The sequence below is a fragment of the Ostrea edulis genome, chromosome 9 (assembly GCF_947568905.1).
Source record: "Ostrea edulis chromosome 9, xbOstEdul1.1, whole genome shotgun sequence".
In the NCBI taxonomy this organism is placed as follows: Eukaryota; Metazoa; Mollusca; class Bivalvia; order Ostreida; family Ostreidae; genus Ostrea; species Ostrea edulis.
Window position 1 is genome coordinate 52,592,197 of NC_079172.1, and position 22,859 is coordinate 52,615,055.

The 22,859-nt window shown below is 34.2% G+C and overlaps 2 protein-coding genes across 5 annotated transcripts in view; one reads left to right on the forward strand and one right to left on the reverse strand.

The window, feature by feature from the left end:
• Nucleotides 1-20,033: 20,033 nt before the first annotated feature.
• The window catches only part of LOC125659154 (uncharacterized), an 11,489-nt gene continuing 8,663 nt past the window's right edge, over nucleotides 20,034-22,859 (reverse strand). The window contains exons 1-4 of one of the 4 annotated variants that reach the window (XM_048890743.2): nucleotides 22,296-22,859; nucleotides 21,937-22,004; nucleotides 20,980-21,177; nucleotides 20,034-20,562 (exon numbers count right to left, since the gene is read on the reverse strand). The exon at nucleotides 22,296-22,859 is cut by the window's right edge and continues 1,978 nt beyond it. In XM_048890743.2, the coding sequence (XP_048746700.1) occupies nucleotides 20,378-20,562; nucleotides 20,980-21,177; nucleotides 21,937-21,979 (426 nt within the window). In that variant the 5' untranslated portion in view covers nucleotides 21,980-22,004; nucleotides 22,296-22,859 and the 3' untranslated portion in view covers nucleotides 20,034-20,377. Of the gene's footprint in view, nucleotides 20,563-20,979; nucleotides 21,178-21,936 lie in introns of all 4 variants that reach the window. The other 3 variants (XM_048890741.2, XM_048890740.2, XM_056149552.1) reach the window with 3 other exon arrangements.
• The window catches only part of LOC125659155 (uncharacterized), a 13,144-nt gene continuing 10,702 nt past the window's right edge, over nucleotides 20,418-22,859 (forward strand). Inside the window, exon 1 of the mRNA XM_048890745.2 lies at nucleotides 20,418-20,555. The gene's annotated coding sequence lies outside the window, so the exon portion shown is untranslated. The remainder of the gene's footprint in view (nucleotides 20,556-22,859) is intronic.

Sequence of the window (22,859 nt, forward strand, 5' to 3'; positions counted from 1 at the left end):
ATACAAATATCAAATACGTAGAGAAAATTGGCAAGCTATTTTTTCTTGATGCATCATATTCCAATTACGATAGATCAAAATAAGTGACCTCCAGAAACCTAAAATGTATTTCAAATCATGACGTAGATAGTACACTGTCAGTATAACATTTGAATGGGAAAGATATTTGGCCACTAACTTCTCAAATACTCATTATACATAAGTGTGTAACAGTAACGTATCTGTTTCAGAAGGATATAGAATAAAAGGAAGGAGATCTTGTGTACTTTAAATTCAAACAATGCATTATATCTTACAGAAATTGATGAGCAAAGTTTGAATTTGCTTTTATTTTCTTTTTTCCGCTCATTGATTTCGATATCAAATATAGTGTACAGTGTATCTTGATTCTAAAAAGTAATCTACTTATTTGAACGATATCTCCCATCTAACGTTAAATAAATGACAGAAGATGTACAACCATTGAAATGAGTTTATTTACATATTTCCAATCATGAATAATAACATGAACCTGAACACAAATAAAAACTAACGAACAAATAGGAGAAAAGTCAGTATCGCATCAATTATGAATATTATGTTTTTCTGTCTGTATTTTTACAGTGCATTTTGGGTTTATTTCCCCCCGACGAGCTATCAGTTTCCGCTCCGTCAAAAGTTGAGCAGGAACCCTACTTTCCCTGCCCCTTTTCCTTTCAATCTCAAGAAATGATGGATCATAATATGTATACGGTGTGACCGTTGGACCGAGCGAAGCATGTACGTAACTCCGTTTCCCGAGTGGTAATCATAATTCCGTTAAGTACGGTAGATTATGATTCATTTAAAAATATAAATTTTGAATGAAATTTCCTTGCGCTAAACACCCAGTAACATCTCAATATTAAAGGAGTTTATATGGGGACAATAGTTTTACATGATCCGCCTATTCATTGAACGCGGGAAATAAAACGCAAGGTGACGTAAACTGTGCACTGTGACGTCACATTTAGCCTCGGCTTTTTTCTATTTTTCAAAGCAAACAATTATAAACAACAATAATACATTCCGTATGCAATGAAAAAGGCCTAATGTAAGTTTTCCCAAAGTTAGACATAAATTTACTCTCTTATAAAATGTTTATCATTTTAAATAAATTCCTCACATTGTATACAAGTAGTACACAATGAATTCACATGCTCTACAATTTTCTCTTCAACCCTGAGTTTTGCCCAAGAGTAAGTAGGGTGCAAACTATCCAAACTTTATATTGATGTCTCCATATATTATACATGTACTAACTGGTGGGAATACACTGACAGAGATACAGAGGTGCAGGTTCTTTGGATATCGTGAAACCTTTGTCTGCCAAAATGAATTCCCCTTCCAGAATAATTCAACCCACCATCAGTTAACAAAGGAGTTTGTAAAATCCACTATTCTCTGTAACAGCAACATCTGACATAGATCCAGTAAATAATTCACTAACAAATATGATAATAATAATAGCCTTTATTTATAAAATAAACAACAATAATACATTCCGTGTGCAATGAAAAAGGCCGTTAAAACTAAACAAAATTAACCAATAAATTCAAAATGGTAAAAAAGTAACCGTAATTTTATCGTATATTCTTATTTAAAGAAACTCATGAACTCGTTCATTTATTTAGTCGTATTACGGTTTTATATGTATTTATTTGCTAAAACCTGTTACAATGATAATTATACTATTCACTTTGAACAAACTGAGTGTTTAAATTACGAATTGCACGTTAGAGTCTTCTATTATTGGCATTCAAAATAAAACACGAATAACTGTTGAAGCATGTAATGGAAAAAATAAATGGTGGCGCCCATATGGATCACGAAAATTTCAGTGAACGTATATAGAGATTATCTCTTTTTCTTTTGCTGATTTTGACTTTTTTCTTTTACATACGTGTTACCTTTAGAGCCTTGCTTCGCGTACGGGCCTTCGGCCCGTCCGAGTTTTGCTCGGTAATATATGTTTTACGGCGTGACCGTGTTTGAGGGCGAAGCAAAAAAGTTTTGGCATTAGTATCTATATCCAAAACAGGACAAAAATAATCCGAAGTTAGTACGAGGACAGAGCTGTATCAAAGCATCCCAATTTTGGACATTTGATCCGCCTATATATTGAACGCGGGAAATATAACGCAATCGATGTAAACAGTACATTGTGACGTCATATTCAGCGTCGTTATTTAGCAAATTTACAAACAGCGTTTGAACCACAACAAAAAACATGGCGTTAATCGTGGAGTGATTTTATATAATTAAGAAAATCAGATTTACAGGTTTTTACGGATTTTATGTAACATCTCAGAACGACGTGAACTAGGGTAGACGAGATTCAAAATGGAGGAATACATGTCCACGCGCTAATATTCGAATCGACGCCATTGGTACCAAACTTTTCAAGTTCCATAGGTATGGTTTAATTTTTCATTATTTTCCTTTATTTTCCTTTTAAACATGTATATACGTGTTACCTATAGGGAGAGCTCCGCTCTCACGGCCCTTCGGGCTGTGAGAGGGCTTCGCCCTCTATAAAACTATGTTTAAACAGCACTGCCTTTAAACACAAAATAAATCGATAAATTCAACTATTGGGCATGTGTATGCCCCCCCCCCCCAACCCCACCCCCCCCCCCAACACAATCGCGAACCTATCTTTAAAAAAAATTTATATGATATAATCCCCTTGTAGCAATGGTATGTTCCAAAAGAGAAAACTAGAACAAATTCATTTTATAATATTGTACATAATCCTAGTTGTAACACAATGATGAAATATTTCAGTATTCACGTATAATCATTGAATAAAATTGCAACATAATTGATTCCAGCCCCTCTCCACTGTTGTTGTGAGGATACATTAATTAAGATTGATTCACAAAAGTAGAATTAATGATTTTTCAGTCGTTAATAACAAGTGGCATGGTTGGTTATCATGAAGGAGAGGGGGGGGGGGGGGGGTAATCGTGGTTTGCATTACCGGACATTTTAAAAGGAAATTGATTTATGCTCACTTATTATTTTTAGGCGCGGGAAAGAAACCAAAGATTTTTTAAAAAATGTTTTCAATCCGACCGAATTCCTTCCATTTTTTGCAATTTCTTAAATAGCACTAATTCAGTACCTTTGACCCCTCATATATTTTAACAATTTTTAAAAAGTTAGTCTCCCCTTTTTCTTGTTAGAATAACTTAAAAAAATATTGAGAATTTAGTATTTCAATCATATTTGTGGTTTGCAGTCGATTATACACAATTTGTATTCGGTGCCATATTACGGATGCCTAATGTTTACGTATATTCAATATTGTCCCGGTAGTATGACTTCTACAAATGGAAATAACAAGTACCGGTACATATTTAGATCCGCCACTGTCGTCTTATTATGACGTGACGTCACACATCATCTTAGCCTGCCTTTCATAAACATAGCACTTTGTTAAACATTTCGCCTAATGATGCACTGAATTTTGGCAAAGCTCTAAAGGTAACACGTATGTAAAAGAAAAAAGTCAAAATCGGCAAAAGAAAAAGAGATAATCTCTGTATACGTTCACTGAAATTTTCGTGATCCATATGGGCGCCACCATTTATTTTTTCCATTACATGCTTCAACAGTTATTCGTGTTTTATTTTGAATGCCAATAATAGAAGACTCTAACGTGCAATTCGTAATTTAAACACTCAGTTTGTTCAAAGTGAATAGTATAATTATCATTGTAACAGGTTTTAGCAAATAAATACATATAAAACCGTAATACGACTAAATAAATGAACGAGTTCATGAGTTTCTTTAAATAAGAATATACGATAAAATTACGGTTACTTTTTTACCATTTTGAATTTATTGGTTAATTTTGTTTAGTTTTAACGGCCTTTTTCATTGCATACGGAATGTATTATTGTTGTTTATTTTATAAATAAAGGCTATTATTATTATCATATTTGTTAGTGAATTATTTACTGGATCTATGTCAGATGTTGCTGTTACAGAGAATAGTGGATTTTACAAACTCCTTTGTTAACTGATGGTGGGTTGAATTATTCTGGAAGGGGAATTCATTTTGGCAGACAAAGGTTTCACGATATCCAAAGAACCTGCACCTCTGTATCTCTGTCAGTGTATTCCCACCAGTTAGTACATGTATATATATGGAGACATCAATATAAAGTTTGGATAGTTTGCACCCTACTTACTCTTGGGCAAAACTCAGGGTTGAAGAGAAAATTGTAGAGCATGTGAATTCATTGTGTACTACTTGTATACAATGTGAGGAATTTATTTAAAATGATAAACATTTTATAAGAGAGTAAATTTATGTCTAACTTTGGGAAAACTTACATTATGATGAATATAAACTAGTAGATTACTTAAATTTTCCTTTGAAATGTGTGAATGCTCACAACTAAGAAAATTGAAGAATTTGTGCAGATTCATTGACAATTAAAATAGACAGATATTGTAAACCATTTATTCTTGAAGAACAATGATTATTCCATAGTTTTGAATTATTTGTTGAAAATAAAAAAACAACAACATTTGGTACTTAATTTATTGTCCTATTTATGATAAACTACTCCTTTAACTAAGTATTATATTGTGTTGCTGATCCTATGTAATTACAATATGTACTATAGTACAAGAGGTTGGGTAACTAATACTTCCTATTACTAGCCCGTCAGAGTTATCGCGCTTTGATGACTCTTGCGCGTCAATGAACATGTCTCGCGAGCAAGTGCGAGATTACCGGGACATAATTAAAACGTTGATAGCCCCCCCCCCCTTTAAATATATATATATATATATATATATATATATATATATATATATATATATATATATATATTTTAAAAAACGTGGTGTCAAATGGTAAAATAGCCATTAGTCAATTTACATTAAAAAAAAACAAAAAAACTAACACTAATATATAAAACTAACGTGTTTTTGAACGCTACATAATGTAGGCCTATCGCATCTATTTCAAAAATCGATGTTGTCTATTCGAATTCCATCGACAGTTGTAATTTATGAAATATCTTAGATGAAGTTCGGAAACAAAACAGTTGTGTTCATTAGTGTTATAAATGTCACAATTTTTTTAAAATGCAGTTTGACAGATGGATAATTTATTTTAAAATATTGGAAAAGGAGGGGGTGCATGTATACTTACAAAGTCAATGCCATGTGAACCTGCGCTAATTGTATGATAAAATATCTTCATAGTCTGAGAGAATAAATTTAAAAGCATATGGATCCCATTATTTGCAAGAAAATTTCGTTATGTTGGATGTGCATTGGTTTTTTCCTTTACAGTTCTTCTTGCTCTTGCAGTTGATGCTTTTATATCTGTCATATTTAGCAAATTCAGTACCTGTGCTCCCTCACATAGTTTAACAAGTTTGTCTTTTTTCTTGTTAACATAATTTTATTTATTTCAACTTTATAATTCTGATCAGTGTTGTGGTTTGCAGTTCTTTATAATTTGTATTCAATGCCGTATTACGTGTGCCTAATGTTTACGTTGTCCCGGTAGCACGACTTTACGCGCCTTTAATTTGAAGAGTTCCACTAATGGAAATCAAAAGTATTAAAACAGATGTTTTACGAACAGGAATTTTTTTTGGTCCAAGTCTTTATAATATTCTTGTTTATAATCCAAGTTTTCTATTGTGTGTCATTTAACATATTCTTGACTGTACTGTCAAAATGGTGATGTCTATCAAACATTGTACACATTCTTTCCGTTGATTTGCAAGTTGTTGTTTTTTAATAGAAATAGATAATTGGGTGGACGTGGAATAAAAACTTGGAGTGATCTAATTAACCCATTACCATTAAAAAAATTATGCATGTAAATATCTCAATATAGATATCTAGATCTACAATATCCATTCAAGTATAACTGAAGTTGAACATTTAATGGAGATCACAGATGGTATTTGAGCTGCAATGTAAATTCTTGATAATATTTAACTGTTTTTCATAAGTAAATCATAAATAATAGTAAAATAAAAGATGCAAAAGCAAGCAAGCAGATGAAACATTTTATTGAACCGGTCAACGCAGCATATATGATATAGTTATTCAGTTTCAACATCGTCAATTCCGTAACAAAACAATTATTCAAAACTCGGAAGTTATAATTACTGTTTCTTCCGCGTTTTTACCCACTGAAATTATGTGAACATAACCTTCTCTGAAGTATGTCAAACCCTTTGACGGACTTTTCTGTGAAAATTCACGAGTAAATGAGGCGATTGAAAAGGTATCATGTATAAGATCTAAATCGCCCGCCATGTTGTTTACATAAGTTGACGGAGTCTGCAAACATGTGACGTTCGTTGTCATCGGTGGGCGGGGCGTGGAAGCATGAATTGTTTGCTTTGAAAAAGAGAAAGTCGAGGCTAAATGTGACGTCGCAATGCACAGTTTACGTCGCCTTGCGTTTTATTTCCCGCGTTCAATGAATAGGCGGATCATGTAAAACTGCTGTCCCCATATAAACTCCTTTAATGAGATGTTTAGCGCAAGGAAATTTCATTCAAAATATTTTTTTTTTTTTAAATGAATCATAATCTACCGTACTTAACGGAATTATGATTACCACTCGGGAAACGGAGTTACGTACATGCTTCGCTCGGTCCAACGGTCTCAATTACTCCAATTGTAATAATTATCAATGTAAAACGGACACGGTGATTTTGCTTAATTTTCACATCTTATGAGTGCAGTACTCGGAGCAATGCATAATTATGTTACTAGAATCATATTAGGATTTTGATACATACTGAATACATGTGTAAAATATACGATTTTATCAGCTAAAGCATTAAATGTATTTTTGAGGGCCGCGGATACATAAAATATGCAATTTAACACTTTAATGGAGAATGCACCTTTTGCGCGGAATAACAATTCTACCTTAGATTAATTAAATCTATCAATACATGTACTACTTCCTGCATTGTGGATCAGCCCATTGGACGAATAGTACGTGTCCTAAATTGGTACATACAGGGCGCTAATTAGAACTTAATCTTTTTGTAATAAAAATAATTGAATATCGTCCTAACAAAATCACTTTTGTCTTACAAAAATATGTTACTTATATGTAGTTTACTTATCTTATGATAACTTCACTTTTGTATAAATGGCAAAAAGCAAAATTATCTTTCAGTGGACAAAAATCAATTTCATCTTGATAAAATTCATTTTTGCAGACAAAATTCATTTATGTCATGATAAAATTCATTTTTGTGTGAAAATATTTGAGTTTTGTTAGACAAAGGTGAAAATTTAACACAAAATTCATTTTCGGTCAATTCTGTCTAACGAAAGTTGGTTTTGTATGCAAATTTGATTTGAGTTAAATTAACGAGTTATTCTTGGACTACATTCTATGTTATTTCGAGATGGGCGTAGTAATTTGTGAATACACAACTTAAAAATAGGTAAATCCGTTAGGCCTATTGGTGACTTCCACGAACTATTGCTTACTGTTGAGCAAACGGGTTTCTTGTGAACTGAAGAATTCAGCTTTAAAAGGATGAGTTAGAGATAAGTCCTGTTGAGAGAAAATTGTAAGAATTTTATTGAGTGGAACTGGAATTAAGTGCAAAGTTCGATGTCGGTACAAACGGTAGTAACGGAAAGCGTGGGACACGTGCATATAAGCAAGATGTGGGATGCCAGCAGGGTTCTCTTGAGGGTTGTCACGGCTTCCACGTGGACAAGTGAGTGTTACAGAGGGTTTTTAGAGTTTTATCAGTGAATTCCTAAGGCGTCACAGCTGTTGTAACGTCGTACGGAAGCCTCGTTTCGGTGCCCACTCATAAACATATTATGCCGGAGTTCGAAACCATAGTCGTTCAGGGCTACTATATTGCAGTATCTCTGAGGTATTCTCTTTAGAGAAGTCGAGAGGCATAGCCTTCATCGACTTCTCTTCGCAAGCATTCATTTCATATTTTGATTCTGGAAAACGTGTAAATGCCGGAGTCGGTGACGGTTTATGCTTCGACCGACGTTTCGACTCAGATGTGCCTGGATTTACGCAATAGACAACTTGTTTTCAAACATTTAGCACAAAACTGTCACAAATCAATACTTGCATTTAATCCATTTTCAACATATGTCCCCTGTCCCGGGTTTACGTTAACTGGTCTTGGGAGCTGACGTAATCAGAGTTGTGATTTAAACCCGGGACAGGGGCATGTTGAAAATGGATTAAAAGCAAGTAAGTTTTGATTTCCTTGTGACGGTTTTGTACATTGCTGTTAAGGTATTCCATGTATAATGAAAGGATAATGAACAATTTTGATTGATTTAGATCAACATAAAACTCTATTGTTAAATAATGATGAAAGTGAAGCAGATTAAATTCACATGACTGGTAAATAATTAGAAGCTGGCCTTTTTGCACTTAAGAATTTTTGGAAGAGTTGTCTGCCCTTTGTAAAAATAAGAAAAATCTAATTTTCTAAAAATGTGTGTGGTCAATGATTAATTTTATTTCATATTTTCATAAAAAGAAAATGTATGTAACTTTCTACCAAAAGATTAGTATGAATATATAATTTGTTTTTAAAATATTGGAATAAAAGATGCTTTTCCCATATAATTTAATGTTAAATTCTAGGTGAAATATATCAAGCAGTAAACAAAATTTTGAAAATTCCTACCGTAGGTTATTTTTATTTGATGAACCCTTCAAAATAATACCATGATTGCAAATATTCCACCATCCATTTATTAGATATGAAATATGGTCATTATGCATTGAATACCTTAAATGACTTAATGTCATGATGTATAGTTATGGCATCATATTATAGTTTCTTCACTGCATATCATATCAAGTGGAGTTAATGATATAAAAGATAATATAATATGGTTTTGGTGTCATTATTTAAAAAGACCGTATGTTATGTTGTTTTGATATCATCTTATAACGTCTGAACCCACTGCTTTATGAATGTGTCTTAATGAGATACAGTTTAGAAGAAATATTATAGATTTTATACTGAATATAATGCGCATTCGACAATATGTAATACATTGATTTGACATCATAGGATAGGATTTCACCACATATAGTAGACTAAAGACTTAGTAGACTTCAAGTAGACTTAAAGATATAAAGAATAGACTTAAAGATATAAAGAATAGACTTAATGATATAAAAAATAGACCTAATGATATAAAGAATAGACCTAACGATATAAAGAATAGACTTAATATTGTATTTTATGACAATATGATGCGTATTGTGTAGCTTTAAGACAGCTGCCACAGCTGTCTTAAAGCTACATAGAAAGGAAACGAGAATGATTGTTTATTATATAGCATGCGATTATATTGTCACGTGATTTCAAGCGTTGACAGAGGTGGGGAAAAAGGTGTAAGTGAAGCTTTGTGTAACGCGCCCTCTGGTGAGAGAATGCTAATCGAGTAGAAGACCAGATCAAGGCTGCGTTTAAGATCGTAGGTATAGGGGTATAGGGGCTAGGTATATGGCGGCTGATTTGAGCCACTTTACAATGTACATGTATCCACAGACACTCGACGTTTTGAATATCTATAATTTAAAAAAATTGTCTTCCTGTAAACATAATATTCACAAGGTATATCACGCCGCCATCTTGGTTTTCTTGAATGCATGAATAAGTGAAGTTATATAATGTTTAAAGTTGTAAAAAAAAAAAAAAAAAAAAAAAAGAAGAAAATACTATTAGAATAGTATTCAAGACTCATTATCTCGCTCTGTATTACATATTTACTGCTAATTATAATATTTACTATTTTCAATTTTATCGACCAACGAAAAAAGGGATATCCCGACATTATGTCAACTTCCGTCCATGTTTCAGCGATTTTTCGTATTTGAGAAGCAGTAGACGATGTTTGACGGTTGGTTATAGCTGATAAATGGACTTTATTTCCAGTTCACCATGACGATGCGAGAGGTAAGACCCTGACAGAGTTGCTTCTAAAGGGTAGGCCGAAATTTTCAAGCGATGCAGCTGGTAAAAAAGAAAACCATGATGGCGGCGTGATATACGTTGTGAATATTATGTTTACAGGAAGACAATTTTTTTATTATATATATTTAAAACGTCGAATGCCTGTGCATGTATCGTCTTTTTGTTATTTCGAGACGAAAAGACAACAAAACTATATCTAGCGACCTTTCGTCACGGAAAGACGAAAAAACTATATATCTAGCGACCTTTCGTCACGAAAAGATGACAAAATGATAATATTAACTACTTTTCACCTCAAAATAGCCAGAAGACGACAAATTGTAAAATGGCACAAATCAGCCACCATACCTAGCCCCTGGGCTAGCCGCTACTAATGGCACACTTCAGCAACCATACCTAACCCTAGCCAAGCCGCTACGATCTTGAACACAGCCCGGCTTTGGGTAACCGAAGATGCGTAGCAGACGAGATCAACTGTGGGTATCCAACTATGCTCCCATCTTCGCTAGCCAAGGGTTTACGATCCGCTCCGCTTCTCTACAAAACTTTGTAGAGAAGCGGAGCGGATCGTAAACCCTTGGCTAGCGAAGATGCTATGCTCCTCGCTCAATCTAATTAAAATTAGATCCTATGATCCGCTCATCTACTATTAACACTACACCTACGTACTTGGAATATGATACCAAACAGTGACATCAGTGGCGCCCCCTCCCCCCCCCCCCCCTAAAATTTTCAAACTTAAAGGTAAATCGTGGTATCTTGTTTAGAAAAATGTACTAAACAATGTAAGAAGCAATAATTTCTTCCATTCCCAGAGAAATAAATGACAAAAATCTATTGATTTCTTGAATGACTTTTTTGGGAGAACTTAATTTTTTCCAAAAACCCTTAAAATTTGCGTCATTTTATTAATTTCATCTCATAAAAAAATGATAGAAAATAGTACAAAAGACTAAATAGGAGATATATTTCAAGCCCTATAAAATCTGTAAAATTCAGGAGCTTCTGAGGGTTTCGCCCCCTGGGCCCCCACCAGGGCTTTGCCCCTGCCCCCCTGCCTCATAAAGTGCCCCCCCCCCCCCGTAACCGCAATTCCTGGATCCGCCCCTGGACATCATTGTATCAAAATAACATAATCTGCTTTTACAGCATATATTATGTAGGTGAACTTTAAACTTTTTTCATATTGGAAATGCAAATGACTGACATTTCTAAGCCTTTCCCAAAATTGATCAGCATACCCTTTCCCGACTTCCTATGAGAAGCGCATGCTCCAGTCTGGAATCTCATTGAAAGGGGAGGTAGACTGGTCCCCGCCCTCACCACTCATTGATCACACCAAAACTAGTGATCAATGAGTGGCGGGGGCGGGGACCAGACTTAAGGGGAGGCAGGTTACGATATTAAGTACTTGCCGGTTATTGAACAAAGAATCGGGATTGAAATATTTTTTTTAAAAAATCTATGAAAAATATTCTTTCATGGGCACATGAACTATTATAAGAGTAATATTTAAGTGTATATTCAACAAACATTCGTTTACTATCATAACTTCCAAGTCCGATTAACCTTTACCAAAAAATGAGCGAAATGTTAGGGTGAGCGACTTACAAGTAAAGGTGACAAAAATGAATTCTGTCATGACAAAAGTAAATGTTTGTCTACAAAAAACAAATTTTGTCATGTTATTAAATTGATTTTTGTCCACTGAAAGATAATTTCATATAACAAAATTTATTTTTGCCATTACGTAATTGAAATTTATCATTTACATATATATAGTTTTGTAAGACAAAAAGTGATTTCTTAGGAAATCCATAATTAGGCGAGGCGAGATATTATGTACAATCACAATATCAAAACATCACAGTTAAAATTATGAACACTAACATCAAATATATATATATAAAAACATTAAAACACTTTTACGTCGCTGGTTCGACCCCGGGCTGGGGTGAAAAATTTCAGTACCTAGTTGTGATTATTTAGTGCTTTATATATATATATATATATATATATATATATATATATATATATATATATGTATATATATATATAAACATTAAAACACTTTTCGAAATATTTCAGCCGTTTCACCAGCCTTCATCAGTCGTGTTTATTAAAATGCATAGGCTATGCATTCTATTAAACACGACTGATGAAGGCTGGTGAAACGGCTGAAATATTTCGAAAAGTGCTTTAATGTTTTTTTTAGTATTCTTACAAAATAGAGACTTTGGATATATATATATATATATACATATATATATATAATTTAATTCTTATTGTATCCTTGTCTCTGATTGGTCAAATTCCAATTGAGGAACGCAAGTTATTTTTATATAACCTGGATTGGTATGGGGACACACCCCCTTGACAACCAGATGTCGGAACTATTTTTTTTTCTCTCTCTCTCTAAATTTACATCGCAGCACTGTTTTCAGCCTTCTATGGAATAGAAAGTCAACGTGCACAATAAGATACTTCAGTTTGATACACATATTGTTTTCTCGTTGTCAATATATTAGCATCTAGGCCTACTTGTACACAAATCACTTTTGTAAAACATCTTTCTCTGTATGTATGGTCGAATAATACTATTAATAGATTAAAACAAAGATATCATATTAATGATTTGCCAAGTAAGCATTACCCTGTTCATTTTGAAATACATTTCTCACTGGGGGAAAGGAGGGGGGGGGGGTGCGTTGTTTCATTCCTTGATCCGTCTTTAAACAAAGCAAACAAAAATGCATACGTCACATTTTATCACATGTGGATGCTATTTGTTACTTGCTTACATATTTTCTTGTGTCGGATTTACTATTAGCGGCAACATTGTATACAAGGGTAAGTTTTCATTTAGTAGAAGTTTTCATTGCATTTTCTGATATTTGAAGATTTATTTTGGGTAGGCCTAAACAATGCAATTTCCCGTATTTTCTCAATATGTCGGAGATGTGCAAAGTCGATCTCTATCTCTAAACAAAGGGCAGCGAAATATACGCATTACATGGATAGTCTACACATATTTTCTATCATGATAAACTTCACTTTCGATACAATATTTTGATAAATGGCTAGGCTCCGTAGAACTAAGATTAAAGATGGCGACCTTTGGCTTCGCAGCTAGACGCTTCGTGTCGCTGTTGCTAAGTAAATCATTGCACGGCTTGGTTGTATGGCAAGCTCTTTTACTATTTATTCGTAAAATAAGATATCTCTTTAAATAAAAGAGATATCTCTCTAGCGTAAAGAGATATTTCTCCATCAATGTAAAAAGAGATATTTCTTTAAGTTAGAGAGATATCTCTTTAGATTTTCCCCTCGGTGATCATAAATGACTTCTCCCTGTTGCATTGTCATTGAAATGTTTTAACCAAGCAAAATACTTCTAGTGTACAAATGGCGGGAAAGGTTAAAGAGGTGGTTCGGGTAACATTGTCAAGTTGCCGAGAGGCGAAATCTAGTCTACCTCGCATATTTTATCAATTTATTGTCTTTGTTTTTTGTTACCTGTACATGTATACATTTCACATGCGGTAAAAAGCAAACTCTTCCCAGTGGATTGCAGCCATCAGGGTGTTACTAAAACGCGGAACGGGAAACGATACGGAACGGAATTTAAGAATTAGAATGATTAATGTAGGTAATATAACGGTAAAAATGGGGGGGGTTGGGGTTGATTCATTTTGATTAAAATCAACAATTTGGGAATTGTTTACAAGCGATAAGACAACTTTATCTTGCATCATAAATTGATTAAGCTAATTTAGTTAAACGTTAGTATAAGAATTTACAGGTATTTTACAAGAATTTCGGCAATGACAGAGGTGTTAGCGAGTGACACCTATGGATAAAGAATGAAAAGAACACACGTGGTTTATACCGTGGCAAAACGTCATTTACGCACATGTACATGTATTTACACATAATACCGTGTATGTGTGTACTTACAACAGGGAGTGTGATATGTATAAAACAATAATAATTCATGATCTTATTTAGTCAACAAGTTAAACATCTTTTGTTTGATTTATCATTTTTTAACTAACAGGAGACTTAGTAACCGCAGCACTCCAATCCTAAATAGGGAGGACCTCTGGCAGTTAATTTTAAACTAAATACAATTAATAATGAGATGACTTTTAATTCCATTCAAGCATAAATTTTGAGTTAGCTTTTTAGCTATTTCATATATTATGAAATAAATCTGTTAATTCCTCTTGTATTGTATTGTTTATACGGCCCATCAGCATATACATATTCAATTACAAAGTATAAACAAAAAAGGTGTATACAATATGAAAATATTAGAGGATAGACATACATAGTAACGGTAAATGTACGAACTTTCATATAGATTCATCCCAAATGAGGCAAAACTTTTTTCTTCACCGGACTCCTTCGCTTTAAAATTTGATGTGATACATAGATGTATATTGTACCAGGTGTAGAACTAAATTCAAATTCAGTTATCTTAAACATATGTAGTTCGATTAAAAACACGTTCGATTTAAAAAGGTTATGTTTGGGGGAAATTGTTCAAAAAATTATTTTATCTTTTACAATGTACCTTTTATTCATTGAATGGGCTCATAAAATCTTATCTTACGATACCAGCCAGAAAAAAAGTAATAGAATTTGAAAGGGGTTCAATTATAATTGAAGTCTTTTTCAGTATGTTATCTTACTCATTTTTATTCATTTGTGAAACAACATACTGTCAAAATCTGGGGGGAGGAATGACAAAGCCGGGAAAAAAGATGGTGCCAACAGGGGCTTGCTTGATATTTTTATTAAAACGTACTATGCAAATTATTAAGTAAGCGCTTGTTGGTACATTCATCCACAAAATACACCATGTAAAAATTCATAATAAAGCAATAGTATGCTCCAGAAGTATGAAATATCAATATGAAATGGTGGATTCTGGGGATGACTTTCTGTTCTCTCTGTAATTTCTGGGATTCCTTGTTCATAATAAGCCTTTTGATTTTGCAAAATGTTGACCTCCTCATAATATTATTGCATAATATATTTTCCGTTCCGTCTTCCGATCCATTTTCCGTTCCGCGTTTTATCAACACCCCAGCCATCATCGTAAGATTTGTTTTGGCGGGCTTCCGTTTTAGGGAGAATTCCTTAAGTATTCAAACTAATAAAAATATTGGAAAAAGATATCTCTTTCTCTTTGAGAGATATCTCTTTTTTAACGATTAAAGAGATATCTCTTATACTTTGAGAGATATCTCTCTAGGAATTCTTAGAGATATATCTCTTTAAGTGAAAGAGATATCTCTTTAAGTGAAAGAGATATCTCTTGAAGTATAAGAGATATCTCTCTAAGTGAAAGAGATATCTCAAAAAGTGAAAGAGATATCTTTCTAAGTGTAAGATATATCTCTTACAGTAAAAGAGATATCTCTTTAAGTGTAAGAAATATCTTCAAAAGTAAAGAGATATCTCTCTAAGTGAAAGAGATATCTCTCTAAGTGAAAGAGATATCTATTATTTAGAGAGATATCTCTTAAGATTAAGAGATATCTCTTATTTTAAAGAATATATCTTTGATTTAAAGAGATATCTTATTTTTCGAATAAATAGTAAAATGGCTTGCCATATGGTTGACTTGTATTTTTCCGAGTTTATGTACATTTTGATAAACGAAGGTTAGCATCTTTGTCTCTTGCATTAAATTATAAGGAATGACTTTAATTCTGGGGCAAGTTATACGAGTATAACCTGGTTTAGGTCAGTTTACGCTTTATAATCCGCTGGATTATAAAGCGTAAACTGACCAGTATAACCTGGTTTGCGCTTTATAATCCGCGAAGGTGATTATAACAAGAGGCCCATGGGCCACATCGCTCACGTGAGTCACCTTGGCCAATATCTGAAGACTTTCCATATATATTTGCATGTAAAACCTTAGTCCCTATTATGGCCCAAACTACCCTTTGCAAACTTGAATCTACACTATGTCAGAAAGCTTTCATGTAAATGTCAACTTCTTTGGCCCAATGGTTCTTGAGAAGAAGATTTTTAAAGCTTTTTCCTATATTTGTATGTAAAACTTTGACCCCCCCCCCCCCCACTTGTGGCCCCATCCTACCCCCCGGGGGCCATGATTTGAACAAACTTGAATCTGCACTATGTCAGAAAGTTTTCATGTAAAAAGCAGCTTTTCTGGCTCAGTGGTTTTTGAGAAGAAATTTTTTCCTATATATTTGTATGTAAAACTTTGATCCCCTATTGTGGCCCCATCCAACCCCCGGAGCCCATGATTTGAATAAACTTGAATCTGCATTATGTCAGGAAGCTTTCATGTAAATCTCAGCTTTTCTGGCTTAGTGGTTCTTGAGAAGAAGATTTTTAAAGTTTTTCCCTATATATTTGTGTGTAAAAATTTGATTCCCCTTGGGACCCCATCTTATCCCCGGGGGCCATGATCTCAACAAACTTGAATCTGCACTATGTCAGAAAGTTTTCATGTAAAAAGCAGCTTTTCTTGCTCAGTGGTTCTTGAGAAGAAGATTTTTAAAGATTTTTCCTATATATTTGTATGTAAAACTTTGATCCCCTATTGTGGCCCCATCCAACCCCAAGGGCCCATAATTTGAACAAACTTGAATCTGCATTTAGCCATTATGTCAGGAAGCTTTCATGTAAATCTCAGCTTTTCTGGCTTACTGGTTCTTGAGAAGAAGATTTTTAAAGTTTTCCCCTATATATTTGTATGTAAAACTTTGATTCCCCCTTGTGGCCCCATCCTACCACCGGGGGCCATGATTTTAACAAACTTGAATCTGCAATATGTCAGGAAGCTTTCAGGTAAATTTCAGCTCTTCTGGCCTAGTGGTTCTTGAGAAGAAGATTTTTAAATGACCCCACCCTATTTTTGCATTTTTGTGATTATCTCCCCTTTGAAAGAGACATGGTCCTTCATTTGGACAAACTTAAAAGCCCTTCACCCAAGGATGCTTTTGGCCATGTTTGGTTGAAATTGGCCCAGTGGTTCTGGAGAAGAAGTCGAAAATGTGAAAAGTTTAACAGACAGACAGACGACGGACAAAAAGCGATCAGAAAAGCTCGGTTCAGGTGAGATAAAAAAGCGTAAACTGACCCAAACCAGGTTATTTAAGAAATGAACATCACTTTTGAGTTGTTCATGGTCAGTATGAACGGATTTCGATTTGAGGCAAATTCTGTGAATCGCGCTAGTGATTCACAGAAAATTTGCCTCAAATCCAAATCCGTTCATATTGACCATGAACAGCTCAAAAGTGATGTTCATTTCTTATATTTATATTCATTTACTAAAACACCGTATGTTTACATTGTTTCTATTTTGTTGCATAAGCCTCTGTCACAGTAGTTATTGTGACGTACGTCAACACAGACATGACGTCACATTTCGTCTCACCCTGCCTTTTATCAACATTCCAAGGTATCGAAAGTGAAGTTTATCATGATAGAAAATATGTGTAGACTATCCATGTAATGCGTATTTCGCTGCCCTTTAGAGATAGAGATCGACTTTGAAGACGCTCATCTCCGACATATTGAGAAAATACGGGAAATTGCATTGTTTAGGCCTACCCAAAATAAATCTTCAAATATCAGAAAATGCAATAATTTACGGCTTTCAACTCTGTGAAAACTTCTACTAAATGAAAACTTACCCTTGTATACAATGTTGTCGCTAATAGTAAATCCGACACAAGAAAATATGTAAGCAAGTAACAAATAGCATCCACATGTCAATGTGTCTGACGTCATGTGATAAAATGTGACGTATGCATTTTTGTTTGCTTTGTTTAAAGACGGATCAAGGAATGAAACAACGCACCCCCCCCCCCTCCTTTCCCCCAGTGAGAAATGTATTTCAAAATGAACAGGGTAATGCTTACTTGGCAAATCATTAATCCGAATATAATATCTTTGTTTTAATCTATTAATAGTATCATTCGACCATACATACTGAGAAAGATTAAACAAAAGCGATTTGCGTACAAGTAGGCCTAGATGCTAATATTGACAACGAGAAAACAATATGTGTATCAAACCGAGGTATCTTATTGTGCACGTTGACTTTCTATTCCATAGAAGTTTAGAGAGAGAGAAAAAAAATAGTTCCGACATCTGGTTGTCAAGGGGGTGTGTCCCCATACCAAACCTGGCTCCGGGATCATGAAACTGTCTTAAAGTTAAGTCAAAATTTTGACTTTAAATTAAGATTTGAACTTAGCTAAGATTGCTGACTTAAATGGATCACAAAACGAACTTAAGCAAATCTTAACTAAGATTGTCTTAACTTAAGTCCAAGTCTAGAATCTTAAATTGCTATAGCAACAAGGAACTCTTTTGCGTAGAGGTAACAAAAAGATATAAAAAATAAATGACTTAAACAACATAGTCAGTGTCTAAAACGTCTAGTTTATGATCACTAATGCTGACGCAGGCACATACACATGTACCACCCCCCCCCCCCTTTATTAAAAAGAAACTTATTTTCGTTATTGCATACATGTGCATACAAATTTTGATGTATTGACCCCGTCGGCTCCCTCTTTCTAAAAGTAGTAATGAATGAAAGTGAAAATGTAAGAGTGATTGAAGCGATAATTTTATTAAATTCAATTCCTTTATTTATTTTGTCGACTGTGTGCGTACATGTAGCAAAGAAGGATAACTCTAATTAATTTCAAATTCGGGATCGGACTGCACATTATTCGTGTGCAAATGCAGACTGCAAGTAATGATTGTTTTCTTCTTCCACATTGTCAACAAACTCAGTCAGGTTAATACATGTACTTTTGTAGTCGTAACTTTTTAGTGAAACGGTCGTATGTGTACGTGCTACTTTCACATTTACATCTACTTTACGAACTACGATCAGGCAGTGAAACGGACAATCGGGCGATCAATCCTGCGATATTTTGATCACATAATTATAGGTTATAGACTTCGTATCGGAAAATATGACGACCGAGTTTTTGGCGCGTAGACGGACCGAGCTTGCGAGGTCCGTCCGCGACAAAAAACGAGGTCGTCATATTTTCCCATACAAAGTCTATAACCTTTTTATTATATACTTTCAATTTCATTTAGAAACTAACAATAATTTTATTTTAACAATTTATTTATTGGTTTAACTGAGTAAAAGATGAAAAACACGAAAAATTTGAAAATTAACGGCGTAGAAATTTGATTGTGACGTAACGTTTGCGGGTCGGAATGTTTCCGGGCATATATCGTGTGATATATGCCCGCAAACTTTTAAAGAAAAAAGAAGAGATGAAATTGAAAGTATATAATAATAAGTCATATTTATGCGTATATATTTGAAAACGCCCGCTCTCATTTTTTCCGGGCTAGCGTTGTTACTTTTCGATTACATGGATTTGACTTCTTTTCCTATAAACAAACTTTTTATGTCAATACTCTGCTTAAAGAAAAACAATTTTTTTTTTCATTATATGATCTTCAACGTCAAGATCCTGTTTTCGATCTACCGACAGTCTATTGTTTCTTAAATAAATGATTTGTCCGCTTCATGGTAGGGACAGACATCTTCAACGACGGACATCACGTTAATTTTCTCTTACTCGCCTCAAAAATGCAACCAGCGCGGCCATTTTGAACGAACTTAGCGATAGTCTTAGAAAGTTAAGACAGCTCCAAGGCAATCTTAAAATTTAAGACAAAGTACCAATCTTAAGCCTAAGTGATTTTTTTTGTGATGCACTTTAAGACCAGTCTTAAGATTTAAGTGCAACTTTATTGATTTAAGACAATCTTAAAGTTTAAGACAGTTTCATGATCCCGGAGCCAGGTTATACAAAAATAACTTGCGTTCCTCAATTGGAATTTGACCAATCAGAGACAAGGATACAATAAGAATTAAATTATATATATATATATATATATATATATATATATTTTTTTTTTTTTTTTTTTACTGCATGCTCCTACTCAACTTGGCAGAGTAGATAACGTCATTTTGGTAAAATATTAAGTCTGTAATTGGTAATTAATTATTAATTTTATTCAACAATATTGTTATTCACATAGGAGACACACCTTTTCTTATGCGCAGAATAGAACAATGAAATTAATGTACATTGTTTACACATACAGCACTGATATGCAAAGTGAACCAATATCTTGCAAATACAAATACTAGCATCATGTAAAATATTCGACATTAATTTCAAAGCCGGACACATTTCAAAGATACAGAAAGTTACCTATAATCGACAAATCTGTTTGCTTTCAGTTTAAATGACTGTAATATGTTTCGATTTCAGATTTGGGTGGAAGATGTCAGGAAAGGCAAGGACCATGGCCACTAGTAACGCAACACCAGCTTAACCTTGGATCTGCTGGGCTTGCTGAAGGTACAACAGATCGGTGCCCGTGAGATCTCCGTTTCCGCCTAATCCGGTGGAAGATCCGGCGTTTCCAGCTCCGGACAGGAAGTAAGCTGCCAGAGCGCCGACGGCGAGAACCCCTAGAGCGTTGTTGGTGGAGGCGGTAGTGGTTGAGGTATATGCTGTAATGCGATAATATGCGAGGTTAACTTATTGTAACATTGAAAAACTTTCATCTTTCCTCTTGAGATACATGTATACAGATCACAGTCTTTCTTTATATCTTTTAGACAAAAACAATTGTTAAGACGATTGATTGAGGTTTTACGCCGTTTTGGCAATATTTTAGCCATTTTACGGCGTTTAATTAATTGAAATATGTTCGGTTGTGAGTGTTTGAGTTTCTCTTACGGCCTCCAGTGAGCCTACTCTTTTTCGAACATCAGGGAAACGATTTTTTGCGTGTCAAGGGAGTTGACAAGTAAATAGAAATATATGGTATTCGCTTGAGGAAACGGAGGGGGTGAAATGCGCCATTTCCCATTATGTTTTGCCTGACATAAAAGTTAGCGACCTCATTTACAAATTCAATAACTTACTTCCGCATAAGGTTCCGCTGTATCCCGCGTAGCAGACACATTTTCCGGTAGTAGTTACAGCAGTAACTGGACTACCGGTGACTACGATGGTGTCGAGCGCGCAGAAGCCGTTGGCTGTACTGGTACAAGCAGCTACACCGCTAGTGGAAAAGGCACAGGTACCACCTCCGTAGACTTGAGCCATGGCATTCTGAAGACCTGGGGGATGAAGTAGACCAATTAATATCTTCAATGTCTATCTTAAAAGGTTTCCGCAGTTTAGATAAAATAAAATAAATTGGTAAACAAATGTTAGGTTTAATAAGGGACAATAAAAGAATGATTATCGACATTTAACATAGTACTTACAGACAGTCATAAAATGATTATCAACATTTAACATAGTACTTACAGACAGTCGTAAAATGATTATCAACATTTAACATAGTACTTACAGACAGTCGTAAAATGATTATCGACATTTAACATAGTACTTATAGACAGTCGTAAAATGAATATCAACATTTAACATAGTACTTATAGACAGTCGTAAAATGATTATCGACATTTAACATAGTACTTATAGACAGTCGTAAAATGATTATCGACATTTAACATAGTACTTACAGACAGTCGTAAAATGATTATCGACATTTAACATAGTACTTACAGACAGTCGTAAAATGATTATCGATATTTAACATAGTACTTACAGTCGTAAAATGATTGTCGACATTTAACATAGCACTTACAGACAGTCGTAAAATGATTATCGACATTTAACATAGCACTTACAGACAGTCATAAAATGATTATAGACATTTAACATAACACTTACATAGCACTTACAGACAGTCGTAAAATGATTATAGACATTTAACATAGCACTTACAGACAGTCGTAAAATGATTATCGACATTTTACATAGTACTTACAGACAGTCGTAAAATGATTATCGACATTTAACATAGTACTTACAGACAGTCATAAAACAAGCAACAATCGCGATTTGGAATTTCATCTTCGGAGCTTGGTACTTGAATCTCCTTTTTAAAAAAAAGTAAATATTAGCAAGTATGCACTTGAATTTTTTTGCAGTAATTATGATTGAAGTTGACTGTAAAATAGCATTAATCGAAGCAACTAGGCGTCCAGATCCTTGATACATGTGTAGGTACATGTATTGCGTTTCTTACCTTTGCCTGTGAAGCTACTGAAGATCCACTCGTTTTACCTTTATATACTTTCTTGGATAGCAGAAGGATTATACCTGTTATTCGATCAGCCGACGGCAATATGCAATATGATTTTAAAATTACTGATAAAACACAGAAAACCTTGCACTGTTGACGTTTGATGTCGTTCCCTTATGATGCCAGACGTAACTCGTTCAATCGCGTTCGGACTTCCTCCGTCTCCGGCTCAGAAAGATGACTGACATGAGCAATAACGCAAATAAATAAGTGGTTTGAAAATAGTTTGTCTTTTCAATATCTCTAAAAGACAATTTTATTAACTGTTACTTTGTGCTTATTTTCTTTACAAAATGTATGTCCCTTAATGCAGCGTCGATAACATGCAATTTCTTGATAATCATAGGTGCGGCTACTGCTTTTTATAAAGCAGAAATCTGTGTTACGGGTGAATTCATTTTTTCAACAAAATCTTTAAAAACACCATTCATATATAAGCTCAGGACTGGAAAACCTTCTTTAAGGTAGTTCATTACACCAAAATTTTATTTAATAGCTCGTTAAAACACCTCTTATGAAGTATGATTTCACCATCGAAAGAGTGATACAAGCTCTCAAGTATTTGATATGATTGTTTGGTGATTTATCCCGGAATGATAAAAGTGGTACTTTGTTTGCAAATAAAATACTCTAGAGTCCAAATTTCGC